Genomic DNA, 17,895 nt, shown 5'->3' with positions numbered 1-17,895 from the left:
AAGTCTCTTTGAAAAATAACAAGTGACTTTGCCTAAAGTCACTGACTGTCATGTTTAATTTCCACTGCCAATTCATCAATTTTATTCCTCAGTATAGCATACATTAAGGTATTTACCGGTATAAGGGAGTTTTAACGCCTCTTTGTTTGAGCCTTTGCTGACCCCACCACTCGATCCTTGTTTCTTCTTAGATGGGTGCTTGCATTCTTTTGCCGTGGGATACCTAATCAATCCATTACAATATTCTGGTAAATTCACCTGGCTGTAGACGTCAGGGTCGAGACCGTTCTGGCCATTCATAGTATTCGCTTCTGAGCCGGTCATGATTAAGAATGTTGCCAGACATACCGCCATCCAAACCATAAAACAATAGCTTACCATTCATAACCCTAGTTCTCTGAAACATATGAAACACGTACCTGACCTCTGCAGAAGCATCCAAATGCACCAAGTCTGGCTCGACAGAGTGAATGTCCAATGCCAGGTAAGGGACCGCATGGACTTAGAGCCCCCTGTGGCCGTGCATCGGGCCGGCTGCTTGCGTTTGGGGTCAGAGGGATTGGTGTTTGGTTTCTTGGCCACAGCCTCAGCGAAAGATATTTTCCCCCAGTAGGAGAGGGGTTACTCTGCTGGGCCGATGGCTTACCATGGTATTCATTAGCCGTGTCTGCATTATGGACATGCCATCCAGTGGCAGGGGAGTTAGGCTTTCTAGGAAAGCAAAGTTTGAAAGCCTCGCAGCGCTGAGGCATTAAAGTGACAGCAGGTACAAGGAGAGCCTGGCCAGGCTTAACCGATGCTCCAGCTATGCGCCACTTTTCACTATCGGGGAGACCAGATAGATTAAGCCACAGTGGACATTCTCCGACCACAGAGAGAGCCATTGAACACCTGCTAGCTTGGACTACTTGACAGGCATTATAGGGAACAAGGTCATTAACAGCAACAATCTCCCTCCAGGGAGCAGGTGAGGGCATTCTTTTCTCCAGTTCCCCCATGTCAACAAGGAGCACGGTAAGCGTAAAGTAGGGAGACGTACAGCAAAGGCAGAAGCTTTATCAGAGGCTGTTGTGGCCAATGCACAATCTTTGGTTCAGGTCTTCGATGTGTGGTTCAGGTCTCAGAAGAAATCTTTCAGAGTCGAAGTTTCAGGTCTCAGAAGAAATAACTTTATTGAGCAGTTCAACAAAGTGAGATGGTAGCTAGTCATCTGATCTTACAGTGGTTTACACTCAGGTCTTATACCTTTTTTCTCATCCCTTGGTGTCCAATTAGCTTTAACATAGTTATCTTTTTCTTTTTGCTCCTCCTCGTCACTTCTCCACGATTAGAAACACCTGCATTAATGTCCAATTTCTATTGGTGGCCATACTTGCGCATGCGCTTTTTAAAATATTATTTCATATATGTTTTTTTGGGTACTTTTCCACTCTCGTCCTCACACAACCTTTCACTCAGTTTTTATCCTGTCCTCACACAACCTTTTTCCCAGTTCTTATCCTCACATACACTTTTGACAGGTTCAGTGTTTCCCATCATTTTGTTCCCTTTTGACCTGTTCTCTCTGTTTCCCATAATTTTAGGCCTCTCATATCTTAGGCCTAGTATCCCTAATATTTATATCATGCATTTGAATTGGACTCATGTATGAGACAGATTAGACAGATGAAATTCTCCAATAAGGCCTGGTGGATGGACGTGTGAAAGCGATTCATTTTGCCAGGGAGAACAGGTTAAGGAGGTGTGAGGAGCCCATCTTGGCATGGGTTAAGGTGCCTTAAAGGAATAGTTCACTTAAAAATGAAAATTCTGTCATCATTTACTCACCCTCAAGTTGTTTCAAACCTGTATGAATTTCTTTCTTCTGCTGGACACAAAGGAATATATTTTGAAGAATGTCGGTAACCTAACAGTTGAGGAACCCCATTGACTTCCATAGTATTACTATGCAGTTGGCTCAAAAATCTGAGGGGGCACAACAGGTACTGTCTGAATTGGCATGATGCATCTTTGTAACTATCTACAATGTATGGCATGTAAACTACATTTACATGAGCACCTTTTGTTTAATTTAATCCCGAATAATTCCAATTGATGCTTTAGCCTAAGATGTGTGATTAATCAGTATCTAGGAGCCACATCTTTGAAAGTTGTGTTATATTTTTAACCATTCGAACTGTCACATGTTGTGCATGCAAATTAGGAAATGCGAATGGAAACTGAATTTGCAGTCGTGGTTCAAACGCATTGATCAATATACTTGCGTAGACTTCAGTGAAATGTACTCTGGTTTCTCTGAGCTGGTGTGCGAGTCTCATCGACAATAAAAGCAAACTCTTATCAGCCTCATCCAGTGTATTTACATAAAATGTGATTAATACTGTATCATTTCACATGTACATGCTTCTGTGTAAAAGTGTCTGCTCTCAGATCTGTTGAAGATGCGGCTTCTGTTTATGTGTGCCAAGACATTTTAAAAATCCCGACCGGATGATTTTATTATGGCCATGTCCAGGATAAAGAGTATTTATGATCACCCAATATAGCATGCAGTTAGGGTGATATTAAATGACTTCGAGATGGGAAATATGGCCAAAATCTTTTATCATGCTTTAAGTCATTAATTTCCTGTGTGACTTGCAAAGGGCATGTGCCCACAGCCCACACACACCTCTCAACACACACCTCTCATTTCGTTTGTTCACACCACAAAGTGTCACTGTGACCTCAAAGCTTCAGCACTGCCACTCTGAGCTCTGTCTGAGGTAAAACATGCCCCCCTTATTACATGAGGACAAAGAAATGTAGAAATAAATAAATAAGAACAAAATAAAATTAAGACATAAATACATGTATACAAAAATAAATGTGGAAATATTTTTATTTCTTTATTTATTCTTCATTATGTTTATTTATGTACTTATTATTTTGGCAGCTTTGGAATTCCAAAGGAAAAGCAATCACAAACAGAGCTGTAAAATACTAGTTCTGCTGAAGATGTGGGATAGTGATGTGCTAAAATGTGTTGGTTGTTGACCTCTCGTGGTCAGCTTGAGAACTGCAGATGTGACATTTTATTTCTGTCTACTGAACTAATGAACACGTCAAACAAAATAATATTATACAATTTTATTTTACAATATGCCAACACATTACAATACCATGGAAGCCCTGAACCGCAACGTGAAAAACAAAAACAAAAAAAATACAAGGTGGGGGAAAAAATAGGCACAGTTTCACAGACAGGGCTTAGATTAAACCAGGATTTGGCCTTAGTTCAATTAGATTATTTTAGGTAGCTTTTATAAACTTTTTTTAAAAAGATAAAAAAAGATCCTGGTGTGCATCTTGAGACAAATCAATGGCACTGATATCATTTAAGATATGCCAAGGTCTCTAGAAAGAGGTTTGGTAAAGTGCAGCATTGTTTATAGATACTTGGATTTTTATCTAAACAATCGTGATATTTGAATCAGGATAATAAGGCATAATGAAGAGGTTTTGTATTATGCTTCTCAGAGTTTTCTGTACAGGTTATTTTCATTAAAAGCTGCATGTAACTGGCAAAGTTCATTTGTTTCAGCTTAGTGGATGATTGACAGGCATGTAGGAGGAACTTCAGTCTTTTATTTTATATTTTTTTATATTTTGTTTACTTGTAAGGCTTTGTTTTTAAAATAGGGAAATTAGTTTGGCTGTAATGGTCACTTGCAAAATAGTAAAATCAACATGAAAAAGAAACGTGATAAAATCATGAATCGTGATTTTCCTAAAAATTTTTTTTATATATTTTTGTTATATCTAGTTTTTAAACGTTTTACCTCAAAATATCTTCTTTTTATAATCCTTGGAAGCCAAAATCAAAAATAAAATTAGATTAATATCACAGCCCTAAAGTGTAACCAGACTAAACTTTTGTTTAGTTCTATCGGCCATTACTATCACTAGTGGGGATTCACTCTCTCTCTGATTGCGAATAGCAAAAAACATTAAAGACAAATGGTTTAATATATCGCATAACGTGATTAAGATGAGAGGGCAGTGATCAACCCACCAAACCCCCCACCCAAACATTTTTATTACTGATCTGCATGAGTCACGTGGGTCATGATTTTAGGCCGATTATTCCGGAAGAATCTCATCCCTGAAAATGTCCACAAATGGAAAATGACAGTAAGGCATAAAGAAATCATGTAGCTCACAACACTTTAACGTTCAATATCACTTGATACATTTGAGTGCTGAATTTGGCAATGACAGTTATGATTAACAATATTTTAATTGCTTCAATATGGATGAGTTTAATTCCAATAACATCATGATTGTAGGCCTTATACTAAAGACTTATTTATTCTTGCTTCATCTCAGCTCTGACCAAGATCTTCTCAATCCATTTCACCTGTAAATAAAATAAAATTATAATTTGTAAGAGTACTAAACCAACAATAATCATTCAATATCACTTATGTGTACATGTATATTTCTAATAATGCTGTTTACATTACTAGTCATTTTAAATAGTAATACATTAGAGCTAGTATGATAAACATTTGTCGAGGCAGTGTGGTTTGAAGCAGTTTAAATTTGCTATTAAATTCATGCATTTCTGTATAATCACTCTGAATTCATAAGATATGTTTTAAATGGTCTCACCAAATCTCACCAAAATCCTCGTTCATTTTAAAGATATAAAACTGATCTTGTTGAGAACAGACTTTATATTTGAATATAGAATGTAAATTTTAGATTAAGTTGTACAGACATCAGATCCTCACTCGTTTCTTAGAGTTTATAAAGTAAAGAAAGCCTAAAGCAATGTGACGTGATGCTTGTGAAAGTAGAAACACAAGAGAGAGAGACATTGATCATGTGAGGCTGGGCGGCTGTGAGCTGAATAAAGCTATTGTTAAACAAAGTTGTTTGTTCCTTAGTTTTTTTCTCCAGAAACCACTAAAGTACAAACCCCGCCCCCCGGCTGATTCTAGAGATTTCATAGGTCATGTCAAGCCAAGTCACCTTCATTTATACAGCGCTTTTTACAATACAGATTTTTAAAAAGCAGCTTTACAGTGATAATAGGAAATTGATGGAACAGATTTTTTGTCTGTACAGCAGCTCTAGAAGAAAGTCATTGTCCAGTTTAAGTAAGTTCAAGGTTGATTCATTTCTGTTGTAAAAATCATTACACTGTAAAAGATTTTGGGTGCAGCACTTGTGCTTGTGCAAAAGAAACCGTATTCTCTTTTGATTCCATTATATTGTGAACACCAAAAGGACTGAGGTCACTTTCGGCTGGTTCGCTTTCTGGTTCACTTTAAGTGAACTGGGTTTGGTTCTTTTAAAACAAACTATATGTGACAACACCCTGAATATTCATCTGGCCTGCATAATACCGATTTTTAGTCGTTTTCATGGATCAGTGTGGACGAGGATCATTTTTACTGATTGCCTACACAATGATGAAACAAATCTACTAACCCCTATCCTACCCTAAATCCTAAACTTAACCTAGAAGTTTGTAGCACATCATGGTAGAGAGCATTACAGTTTTTCACAATCAGATCCATCCATGATTTTTCTGAAGTCTGAACTGTCTTGTCAGGTGACTGTGATTGACCAATGGTTTTGAATTAGCTTGTGCTTCACTGGTTTTCAATTCATTTAAATTTTGCACTCATTGTTTCAATAAAACTTAATTATAATTTCCTTGCACAAATATTTAAAGACTGTCAGAGATAAATGAAAGTATCTTTAACATCACAGTGATGTTTACTCACCTCAGTGTACAGTTTGAGTCTCGTATCACGTCTCTGAGCTGCTTTGAGTCTCTGATCATATTGTCACTCAGATCAAGCTCTTTTAAAAACTGCAGTGCATTTGAGTTTGTCAAAGACTGAGTTAAAGCAGAAACATCTGTAATGCCACAGTGCTTTAGGCTAGAAAGAGACAAACAGACAGAGATCATCTTACTTTCACCAGATCACAAAACACATGACTAAGGTGAAATATGTTTCACTTTAAACAGTCTTTTCAGGAGAGAAAGAGTATAAAGTGTCTTGGTTTAAAAGGTTGAAGTGTTTGTTAAAGAGATCCTCCACACAAGGTTACAGTTGGTTTATAGATATGATGGTTTATTGTTTGAAAAGTTTAAAATATAATTTTTCCTCACAAACAATTATCGTTTTTTCTTTTTATCAACTGGGCTCGTATGGATAACGTGTGTGCTTTGTGTGGTGTATGAAGCGTCATCTTTGGAGGTCTAGTACATAGAGAGAGATTGTTTATCTAAAAATCTTGTTCATCTGAATAAACTCATATAAATCTGAGATGGCGTTAAGGAATGTAAATGATGAAACTTTCATTGTTGGGTTGAGTATCTCTTTATCGCTACACTACAATACACTTTTGTCCCTCTATTGGTGAAAAATAAAGCTAACTACTGGAGTTACTTTTCTCTGTGTAAGTGTGTATGATGCAAGTAATTTCCTATGATATCCAAACAGCTCTAAAATACAGTTCAATATTACAGGTTTATCAAAGTGTATTTGGGTAAATCCACAGTTTGGAAGACTGATCTGTTTGCACTCTCAGATTAATAACGTGTTATTTAAAAAAACATAAAAAACAACTGCATAGTGTAGCTTTAAACATTTTGATTCTTTCAGTCGTTCCTATCTCAGGTGGAACAAAGCACAACCAGGCCTGGATATACGGGGTGTTGAGCACCTATTGATCTTTAAACCAGACAGAGCACTTCAAGCACCTCTAAACAGATGGGAAGAGTTTTGAAATAGACTGAATTACTACAGATGTTTATGTAAGGAATAATTGACTCCACTCCGCTTCGTGTCGTGACCGCATTACCACCTCGGGTGTGCATTATTTTTCTAATAATAATAATTCAACGGCCTGGAGTCAATTATTCCGCTTTTTACAGTTACCACACCTCGAAACATTGTTCAGACGATGTATTTCAAGACGCTTGTCAAGTTTTTGTCATTAAAACGCTCTTGTATGTAGGACTAATTTCTTACGCATCAATTTCCATTACTTTGTTGCTAATTCCAAAAAGTAATTTAAGAGTTAGTAACGGAGGTTTGAGCCACTGATAGCAGACTAATGCAGTTATAAGGGCAGTTATTAGATAGAAAAGCATGTGTGTCAATATTATTTAATTTATTTATTAATTAATTCGTTTTAATTCATTAATTAATTGTTTATATTATTAACAGTAGGCTGTAACGAAAACCCGTGCAGCAGGACTATTTATGTATATTCAGTTCAATGTTCTATTGATTATAGATAGGACTATATACTTTATTAAAATTAAACTGCACATTTCCATTGATTGTGAAGTTATCGAAAATGGCAGATCAAGCGCATGGGGCTGCATGTTAGCAGAGGTAATATATAGTAGCCTATTATTATATTATTATATAGCGGTTAAGTCCAGCTCGTAGGGAAAACTTGACACTGAATACTCTGCGCCTGATGCGTTTCGGACAGTGGCATAGAAAGCCCGCATCAGGGTATTTAAAGCGTCTCCCCCATCTCTCTCTACTTTGTCCACATACGTATTTTTGGCCTTAAGCCAGTCGTTAAACACATTGACAGCCCAAGCTGTTGTTTTTTTGTGTTTTCTTCATGTTTTTCGCCCTTGAGTCTGATCTAGCTGTTCTTCACTGATTGTTTTATGTCTTTTGTTGTTGCCTGCTGCTTCTGATGTCCTCTTCCGTTTATTTGTTTTTTCATCTGGGTTGTCCAACACTGCCGTCGCCCAGTTGTTAAAATTTTCATGTTCACTATAAATATTCAAATTTACTTCCGGAAAATCAAAATAGTCTGTCATTTTTTTTTTTATTGTTATGAATTGTATTTGATATGAATCCTATTTTCCGTTATTACAGTTAACTACGCGAAGTGATATGGAACTGTAATGCGGTCGACCTGCCTGGAACTACTTTAGCCGTGCGCTTCCCTGAAAATAATTGCACACATTAGAACGTTCGTCAACCAATCAGATACAAGCATTCAACGGCCCTGTAGTATAAATGTATTTATTTGGCTTTCAAAACTTTTAAGTGTTACTATTGTGGTGTGTGTGTGTGTGTGTGTGTGTGTGTGTGTGTGTGTGTGTGTGTGTGTGTGTGTGTGTGTTATTAGATTCCACAGATCTGCAAAAGGAAAGAGTCAAAGAACTGATGTGTGTCTCATAAGCACGTGATTCATTAACTGGACTACATGAAAATTGATTTTAAACAAAATATGATATCCAAAATGTGGTTTATGACCATAAGAGAAGTTTGAGAACCACTGTTGTATGTGAATGTTACTGACCTCAATATCTCCAGTTTACAGTGTGAATCCTTCAGTATGTCACATAAGTGATTCACTCCTGTGTTTCTTATTTCATTTCCACTGAGGTCCAGCACTCTCAGGTGTGATGGGTTTGATTTCAGAGCTGAAGTCAGGATGAGACACTGTTTCTCTGTAATACTGCATCCACGCAGACTGAAGACAGAAAGAGAAAAGACAATGACTCAGATCAATGTGAACCACCAAACTGAAGTTCTATATCAGACACTAGTTTAATTCCCATATTCTATAAGATGTTGTTTATTCTCTTTCATTTTTCTTCAATTTCTTTTATGTCTCTTTTCTTTACTCTTTATCATAGCAGTAGATTTATTTTCCACATTTACACAATCAGTACATTGTATTAAATTCTTCATATTTAACACAATAGACCTCAGGTTAGATGACATATTTTATTTTATGTGGATTAAAAAAAATGAGGCTGTTAGAATTTTTTTAATATATATCAGTGTACTAAGATTTATTACTAGTTAAAAGACATTTAAAATAAAGTGTAACAGAAGGTGCCGAGCTATAAACACTATTTATATACACTATTTATATACACTATATATACCGAGCTATAAACACTATCACTATTACTGAGGTTTGATTTAAACTGTAGAAGTGATTTTAAGAATTATGATTGATGTATGTTATTGTTACTGACCCCAATATCTCCAGTTTACAGTGTGAATCCTTCAGTACGTCACATAAATGATTCACTCCTGTGTTTTCTATTTTATTCTCACTGAGGTCCAGCTCTCTCAGGTGTGATGGGTTTGATTTCAGAGCTGAAGTCAGGATGAGACACTGTTCCTCTGTAATACTGCATCTCCACAGACTGAAGACAAAAAGAGAAAAGACAAACTGAAGAGCTACATCAGGCATTAGTTTAATTTCTGCTACTCTGTTTTTAAGGCTGTCACACTAATTCTGTGTGTTGGAAGATGTCGATTCTTCTCTATTATTTTTCAACAATATATTTTGTCTGTTTTCTTTACTCTTTATCGTAGCAGATTTCTGCAGAACAACATTTACACAATCAGTACACTGTATCAAATTCTTCAACAGTAACACAATAGTACATATCTAGCTGTAAATTCTGTTCACAGTAATAGTTATCTGTATATTATATTCATAGGACAAATCTATCTGTAAATTTTTGTTTATAATAGTATTCAACTCTATATTTATTCAGTACATATCCATGTTCTGCACTTATGGAACCACTGTATATCCTGCACTTGCTGCTATTGCACTTCTGGTTAGACCTAAACTGCATTTCGTTGCCTTGTACCTGTACTTGTGTAATGACAATAAAGTTGAATCTAATCTAATCTAAAAATAGACCTTAGTTAGGTTAGACTCCATATTAAATTTTATGCATATGAAAATGAGTGTGAGAATTTTAATATATACACTGGTACACTAAGATTTATTACTAGTTTAAAAAACATTTAAAACAAAGTGTAACAGAAGGTGCAGACTCAGAGCTATAAACACTATTACTTGAGTCCTGTTGTCTTAAAATAAACAGTGAACTGTAATCTCACAGTAACTGCTTTACAGTATAATGTTACTAACTGTAGTTTCTCCAGTTTGCACTGTGGGTTCATCAGTAGATCACTGAGGTTTTTCACTCCAGAGTCTCCTAGTTTATTCCCGCTCAGGTACAGCTCTCTCAGGTGTGATGGGTTTGATTTCAGAGCTGAAGTCACAGCAGAACAACCTTCATCTGTCATTTTACAGCAGCCTAAGCTAGATTTGGAGAAATGAGAAAAAGAAAATATTCATTCTGCAAAGTTATAGCATCTTCAAAACAAATAAAGGACAAATTCCACACTGATTTTTTGCGCCCTTCAATGGCAGAGGAGACACGATCTGTAGGGACGTTCAAAACTAAAGTGATTAACTAAATCCCTTCATGAAGGGACCTTCCACAAGTCTGTTAACAAAGGGTACATGTGATGGTCAGTTTTTAATTTTACATTACAGTTTTTTATTTTATTTTATTTATTTTATTTAATGGTCATGTGACCCAGAGGACAAGGCCTCGTGATTCATTTAAAAGACAGATGACGGGAGAGTTTGAGTAAACATATGATCAAAATAATTCAAGTTTTTTTGTTTTGTTTTTGATATATAGGCCTATTACACACATTTTCATCTTGAATTTCATATGAAGTTTAAATAACTTAACAGGTAAAAAATGTTTTTAATAAGGTAAATGTGACTTTACCAGTGTCCAAAGAAGACACAGCAAGTTTTTATAAATTTGAGAGAAGAGAGAACACCCACACACACACAAAGCATATTTTAAAAGCTTCATTACAAAATGTATATTTATTTGCAAAAATCATATTATTGTAAGAAAAGCTAATGGGCTGCTGGACGCCAAACTGCGTTGTCATGGTAACATTCCAAGTGAAAATAATGAGGAAATTACATTGTCTTTTTCTTCACCAAGTGTGTTCCAAACAGCTTCATTATGACACACAAAAGCCCTGATGCCCTTAAAGTCCCATTTCAAGGACTATCAGAGTGAGAAGGGCATAAGGATGCTCACTTACAGTTGGAATTCACCAAAAAAACTCAGGACATGAAGACACTAGACTCAGTGTCTTGATTTAAACTGTAGAAGTGATTTTAAGAATTATGATTGATGTATGTGAATGTTACTGACCTCAATATCTCCAGTTTACAGTGTGAATCCTTCAGTACGTCACATAAGTGATTCACTCCTGTGTTTCCTATTTCATTTACACTGAGGGTCAGCACTCTCAGGTGTGATGGGTTTGATTTCAGAGCTGAAGTCAGGATGAGACACTGTTCCTCTGTAATACTGCATTTATACAGACTGAAGACAGAAAGAGAAAAGACAAACTGAAGAGCTACATCAGACACTAGTTTAATTTCTGATACTCTGTTTTTAAGGCTGTTACACTAGTTCTGTGTGCTGGAAGATGTCAATTCTTCTCTATTATTTTTCAACAATATATTTTGTCTGTTTTCTTTACTCTTTATCGTAGCAGCAGATTTCTGCAGAACAACATTTACACAATCAGTACATTGTATCAAATTTTTCAACTGTAACACAATAGACCTTATTCAGGTTAGACTCCATATTGAATTTTATGCATATGAAAATGAGGTTGTGAGAAAAATCGTAATATATACTGGTACACTAAGATGTATTACTTACTAGTTAAAAAACATTTAAAACAAAGTATAACAGAAGGTGCAGACTCAGAGCTATAAACACTATTACTTGAGTCATGTTGTCTTAAAATAAACAGTGAACTGTAATATCACAGTAACTGCTGTACAGTATAATGTTACTAACTCTAGTTTCTCCAGCTTGCACTGTGGGTTCATCAGTAGATCACTGAGGTTTTTCACTCCAGAGTCTCCTAGTTTATTCCCGCTCAGGTACAGCTCTCTCAGGTGTGATGGGTTTGATTTCAGAGCTGAAGTCACAGCAGAACAACCTTCATCTGTCATTTTACAGCAGCCTAAGCTAGATTTGGAGAAATGAGAAAAAGAAAATATTCATTCTGCAAAGTTATAGCATCTTCAAAACAAATAAAGGACAATTTTCAAACAGTTTTTTTTTGCGCCCATCAATGGCAGAGGAGACACCATTTGCAGGAACGTTTGAAATGAAAGTGAACAACTGAATCCCTTCATGAAGGGCCTTTCCTCAAGACTGTTAGTGATGGATTGCAGAGTTCACACGGCATGATTTTAAAAGTGATCAGATCACTGTTCTTTCCACACTACACGACTATCTGGGGTAACATTCAGTTGCTGCTGTGTTCACTGCACAATGGATCGGTTTGGTTACACATTGAAGGACTTTACAATAGGAAGATTCACTGACAACTCTAAAATGTAAATCACCCTATATATATATTTTTTTTCGTGGGCCTTTATCGTGGGGGTGCAGGACAAGGTAATAAACACTCCTCTTTCATATGGAGAGTGTCGGATTATAGCCAACCTGATGATCAGATTTTTTCTTAAAGAGCGGGCAAAGGCAAAGTTCCTTTCAGGATAAATCTCTCGATGTGTCCAAATGTAGGCCCTACCTAATTATAAATATTGTAACTAATGAATAAGGCTTTTCATAAAAATGTTCAATTGAAGTGTTCAATCCAGTTGTTTCAACTGGTTTTGTAGAGTTTTAGAATGTTTGATCAGTGGGTAGGGCTGGGTACCGAGTTCGATAATTTTTAGGTACCGACCGAATTGCCTCGATACTATCGAGCATCGAAAAATTACTTGTTTTTCGGTACCAGATTTCGATACCTAAGGGGTTAACTCGTCAACGTCAGTGCTCAAACAAATACATGTGAAATACACAACGACACACCTAAAGTCGCTCACGCACATACACGCAAACTCTACACACACGAGACGTGTGGAACTCTCCGCGCACATACTCATATGAGACGCGCGCGCGCACAAACTGTCCATGTACATACTCATATGTTTTCATATTTCTGAAGGATCATGTGACACTGAAGTAATGATTTTGAAAATTCAGCTTTGACGTCACAGGAATAAATTACATTCTGAAATATATTCAAATAAGATTTTAAATTGTAATACTATTTCACAATGTTACAAGTTCTACTGTAATTTTGATCAAACAAATTCAGCTTTGGTGAGCATGAGCTCTTTATAAAAAAAATTTTGTTCCTTTCTGGACTGACTAAGGAGCATGAGTCAAACTGAAAAAATAAAACCAAAGTTTTTCTGAGGTAATGTGTTATGTAATATTGTTACAATGGATTTCATAAAATTGGTATCGAAAAAAGTATCGTTCAGGAACCGGTATCGAAATCGGTATTGGTATCGAAATTTTTTGAACGATACCCAGCCCTATCAGTGGGTGTATGATTGTCAACAATCTGGCATTATCTAAACATGAACTTTTGATGAAACGCGTTCATGCCAACTAGAAACGAATGCAAGTGAGCAATAGATACAGAGTGCTTTTATTGTAAAGTGAATTCAGCAAGGCATTCTGTTTCTTTTCAGCAACAAAAGCTAAATAATTTGTTGCAGTTTTTTTCTTTTTTTATTGGTGTGGATGACACGCAGCGACATACAGTATTATCAGCTATATGATGTGTTTCTACCCTGAAGGGCGCGCGCAGTGAGGGATACAAAATAAACTTGCTAAAAAAAGATCCAGCCATACCTGTCAAGTACACCTTGCCATACCTGCGAGAATAGACTAGCTCCCATATATCACACCCATCTCCTGTCCTCCTCCCGTTATTTATCCCGTAAAACTCCCGTAATTTGTATGGCCCAAACCTCACTATATGAATAACCACATCAATATATTATTCCAAGGATGTCCAGTTGCCAGATCTTGTGTGAAACTCATCCTACTCACACAATCAACACATCATACAAATTTCAATCCATTTGTGAGCACAACCTGGCAACCTACAACCGAGTCGCGCTGTTGATATTTGCGCAGGAATTAGATGCGGGAAGTTGAATAAAGCGTCACTGGTAGAAATGGGAAAAGAAGACTCCGTGGTAAATATTTAACGCAATTAACGCAGCATCCGTTTTTTTCCGTCATCCTTTGGCTGGCGTTACATTATATGATGCACTTTTATTCATTCAAATGATTTTAAACCATTCAAGCCGAGACAAATTGACTCTTTTGGCTTGAAGTTGAACGAACACTAACACACGCAATTATGCCGAAATGTCCGTTTTGTCGACTATCCTCATAAGAGCAGACTGAGCAGTCTGTTAAATGAGTTAAATAAAGTCTTAAATGAAGGCAAAGAGTTGTGAGAGAATGAGATGTGTGAGATCCGCGTCTCTGTCAGCAGCGGTTGATTTTAAAGTGACAGCAGCCAATAAAGCTTTTTATCAGTGAAGTTAATCAAAGAACAAAGGTAACAGGGAAAAACACTCACTGCTCTTGACTAAACTTTTGAAACTTGAATAAGGATTAATCTATGTATAATTTAAAATGTATGCAGTGCAGACTGTCTGAGATAGCTTTATTCAATTTCTGTATATTTCCTACATGTTAGACAAATATTTAAAATATACTGTCTTTATGTTGTTTCTACATTAATTTGGAGATTAACTGTGAAATTATTACATTATAAAATATTTTAAAAAACGTAAGGTGATAATCGTGATTAATCAGAAAAAAAGTTGGATTAATCTAGTTAATTTTTGCAATCGATAAAAAAAAGAAAAAAAGAAACATGAATAAGTCTTATTCATGTTTATTTTTATTGAATATTATGTATTTATGTTAATATCTGCACAATTAATCTGTATTTAGACTGCCTCTGCCATCCAGCACCCCCCATAATCCCGCAAGAGAGAGGCAAAGAAAAACGCCTGTTCTTAATTTGTTTCTTTGTACTATTTTCATTTTGTTTCTTTGTACTATTTTCATTTTGTACTGTTTTAATTGTACACAGCAAAGCTGCAATTTCTTTGGCAATACAAATTGTAAAGAATAATATTTCTCATTTTGCAAACAAAGGGAATAACGCTAAACTTGATGCAACCCTGTTTTAAATAAATAAACTGCCCTGACACTTTATTTAAACCTTGAAATTTGCGATGGGGTTTTAATTTTAGTGTTCTTTTACATTTTCATTGGTTTTTATATTGAAAGCAATACGATTTAGTTAGTCTATTATTTTTTGTAGCCAAGTCAACAAAATGTTAAGAGTATTTTTCTGATTTGTTCAATGTATGGATCTGTTTTGAAAATGTTCTTTCGTTGGGTCACTTTCAGTCATCTCAATTTCGTGAATGATTCACAAATCAATAATTGAGCAGATTAAAGATGAGCTTTATCGGGTGTTATCGCCTGTGCGTGTTTTGTCGTCTGTGCAGTGCAACAGAGGCTCTACTGGAGCAAATTTATGTTGTAATGTGCCATTATTAATTCAACAAAACGCTTGACTTTAATAATATGTTACCTACTTGAGCATCAAGAACGGTAAAACATAAACACTGTTGGCCAACATCGGTTAACAGCAGGCTGCAATGTTATCGTCTAAACGGCTATTAATAAAAATGACAGACAATGAATAACAAGCTCTGAAAAGTGTTTTGAATCAATAAATGAACATTTTAAAAAAATCTATATTTTTGACAAATATTATGGAGATATTTTTTAGCGCTGAGATTCGAACTCAGAACGCTTGAAACACCGCGAGACACATGTCGAAGCGTAGACCACACAGCTATCGTCTGAACACTGCTTTAAGAGCATGAGCTTAACTAAGTCTTATGATCATGCAAAACCTCATTGATGTAACATTTTTCTATTGTAATGTTTTATGTTGAAATGTTTCCATTATTTAAGAAAATTATGCTAATCATAACAACCTACTGTAAACCTATTTAATTCTTAATATAATAAAGAATGCTTAAACAAATGCTGCCGACTGATATCGGTTAGCAAGTCCTGACAATGTTTTAATTTTACAATCATTTAGTATAATGTATTTCACTGTTTCAGTAAATAAATCTACTAACAAATTAAAATAACACAACGTATAAGACACATAACCTATTGACATGCGTAGCCTTTCTAAATCATAGAAAAACTGGGCACACAATGTTAATATTTACCATTTTAATGTTTAGCCTACTTTGCTTAAATTTGATCCAATAATAGAAGCCTACATTTGTTTCAGTTCTAAATTTGTACTGTAATTTCAGTATTGTGATTATGAATTCGTTTAACTATAGTGTTTCTCTTGAATTTATCTGCTACAGCTCTCAATGAACTGCGACAGTTTACGCAATAGAGACTGACACTTTTCAAAGTCTGTGATTATAGCAGCTCTTAGTGATAAAAGGCAGCAAATACACACCCGCAATTTTACCACTGCGGAAACGACGGCGGTAAAAGTATTATTCTGGTTGTCTACCAACTGTATGATTCATGTATGTGAATGTTACTGACCTCAATATCTCCAGTTTACAGTGTGAATCCTTCAGTACGTCACATAAGTGATTCACTCCAGTGTTTGTTATTTCATTTATACTCAGGTCCAGCTCTCTCAGGTGTGATGGGTTTGATTTCAGAGCTGAAGTCATAGCAGAACAACCTTCATCCGTCATATCACAGTCTCTTAACCTACATTGGGAGAAATAAGACAAACAAAATCTTAAATCTGTTTTAGTCAAATACCAAAACTCTATTGCCTTTCGTTTAGATTAAATTAATCTTCCTCACCACAATCTCTCCAGTTTACAGTGTGAATCCTTCAGTATGTCACATAAGTGATTCACTCCTGTGTTTTTTATTTGATTCTCATCGAGGTACAGCTTTCTCAGGTGTGATGGGTTTGATTTCAGAGCTGAAGTCAGGATGAGACACTGTTTATCTGTAATACTGCATCCACTCAGCCTGAAGACAGAAAGAGAAAAGAAAGTGACTCAGATCTATGATGGCCCACTCATTATTTTTGTTTTGTGTTTTTGTTTATTGGAGGTCATGTCCAAGGACGTAGTTTTGGTTTGAACATTGGGGGAGTTGAAGTGTCAACCATTTAGTGGGGTCCCGGGACATGCTCTCTCATGAGATTTCTTTCTTTCTTTGTTTTAGCAAAATAGTTTTTTTTGTGGTATCATCCACACATGCATTGATAACATAACTGCAATAAAGTAATAGCCTAGTTAACAATTATTTGTTTACATAGGATAATAATGTATTTCTATTTTATTTAAGCTAAAACTTATCAGTTTGACAGACTTTTCTAAATCAAAGTGCCATGGTAGGTCAAACTAATGTAGCAACAATGACGTCCGGCCAGCTGCTTTTCACATTAAGTGAATCATGAGGGTGTCGAACACATCTTCTTTGTCCTTAGGAAGACGAGCTCTGGTTAATGTTACTCCCTAAGGGCTAATTCACCAGCGCCGGGGTGTCGGTTGCCCCCCCAGTTCAGCGTGGGCTCCCCGTGACTTTTATAGACTCGTGACATTCCAACGCACACACACAAACACACTCTGGACTTTGAAACAGAAACCCCCTACAGAAAAGGACTTATACCCATAAAGTCACTCTTAAATGTACTAAATATATACATTTTTGTGTTAAGAGGTGTGTGTAAACCATAGGAAAGCATATGTCCTATTGTAACATTAATAGAACTGCAAATGCCTATACTAATGCATAATAATGTATCTTTGCATTGCTACAACGTCTATATTCTATTTTTGATATCTCTGTAATCCTCTCCAGCTAACGGAGTTGAATTTTGATAACCAATTGCAATAATTTGTATCGTTTGACACCTTTCATATGTCTGGAGCAAATCTTCTCAAATTCGATCTCTCACATGACAGTCAAAGTGGGCGTTTCTTCACAAACAAAGAAACCTCTTCCCGCTTCAGATCAGAAGATCCGATTCGTCCTCCACGCAAAAGGAGGCGTACACGGGATTCCCTCAAAAGACGGAACTCGCCTGTTACACGCTCTCTCTCAACTCTCTCTCTCTCAACTCAACGCTCTCAACCCTC

At 36.1% G+C, this 17,895-nt stretch overlaps 1 protein-coding gene across 1 annotated transcript in view; it reads right to left on the bottom strand.

The window, feature by feature from the left end:
- The window catches only part of LOC309475587 (uncharacterized protein), a 454,091-nt gene that overhangs the window by 16,943 nt on the left and 419,253 nt on the right, over positions 1-17,895 (bottom strand). Inside the window, exons 43-49 of the mRNA XM_082138405.1 lie at positions 16,607-16,780; positions 16,334-16,507; positions 11,702-11,875; positions 11,042-11,215; positions 9,943-10,116; positions 9,026-9,199; positions 8,338-8,511 (exon numbers count right to left, since the gene is read on the bottom strand). Of these exons, the coding sequence (XP_081994531.1) occupies positions 8,338-8,511; positions 9,026-9,199; positions 9,943-10,116; positions 11,042-11,215; positions 11,702-11,875; positions 16,334-16,507; positions 16,607-16,780 (1,218 nt within the window). The remainder of the gene's footprint in view (positions 1-8,337; positions 8,512-9,025; positions 9,200-9,942; positions 10,117-11,041; positions 11,216-11,701; positions 11,876-16,333; positions 16,508-16,606; positions 16,781-17,895) is intronic.

This window comes from Leuciscus leuciscus (genome assembly GCF_965113295.1).
Source record: "Leuciscus leuciscus genome assembly, chromosome: 15".
Taxonomy (NCBI): domain Eukaryota; kingdom Metazoa; phylum Chordata; class Actinopteri; order Cypriniformes; family Leuciscidae; genus Leuciscus; species Leuciscus leuciscus.
The sequence above is the reverse complement of the archived record's forward strand: the minus strand, read 5'-3'. Positions and strand labels throughout refer to the sequence as shown.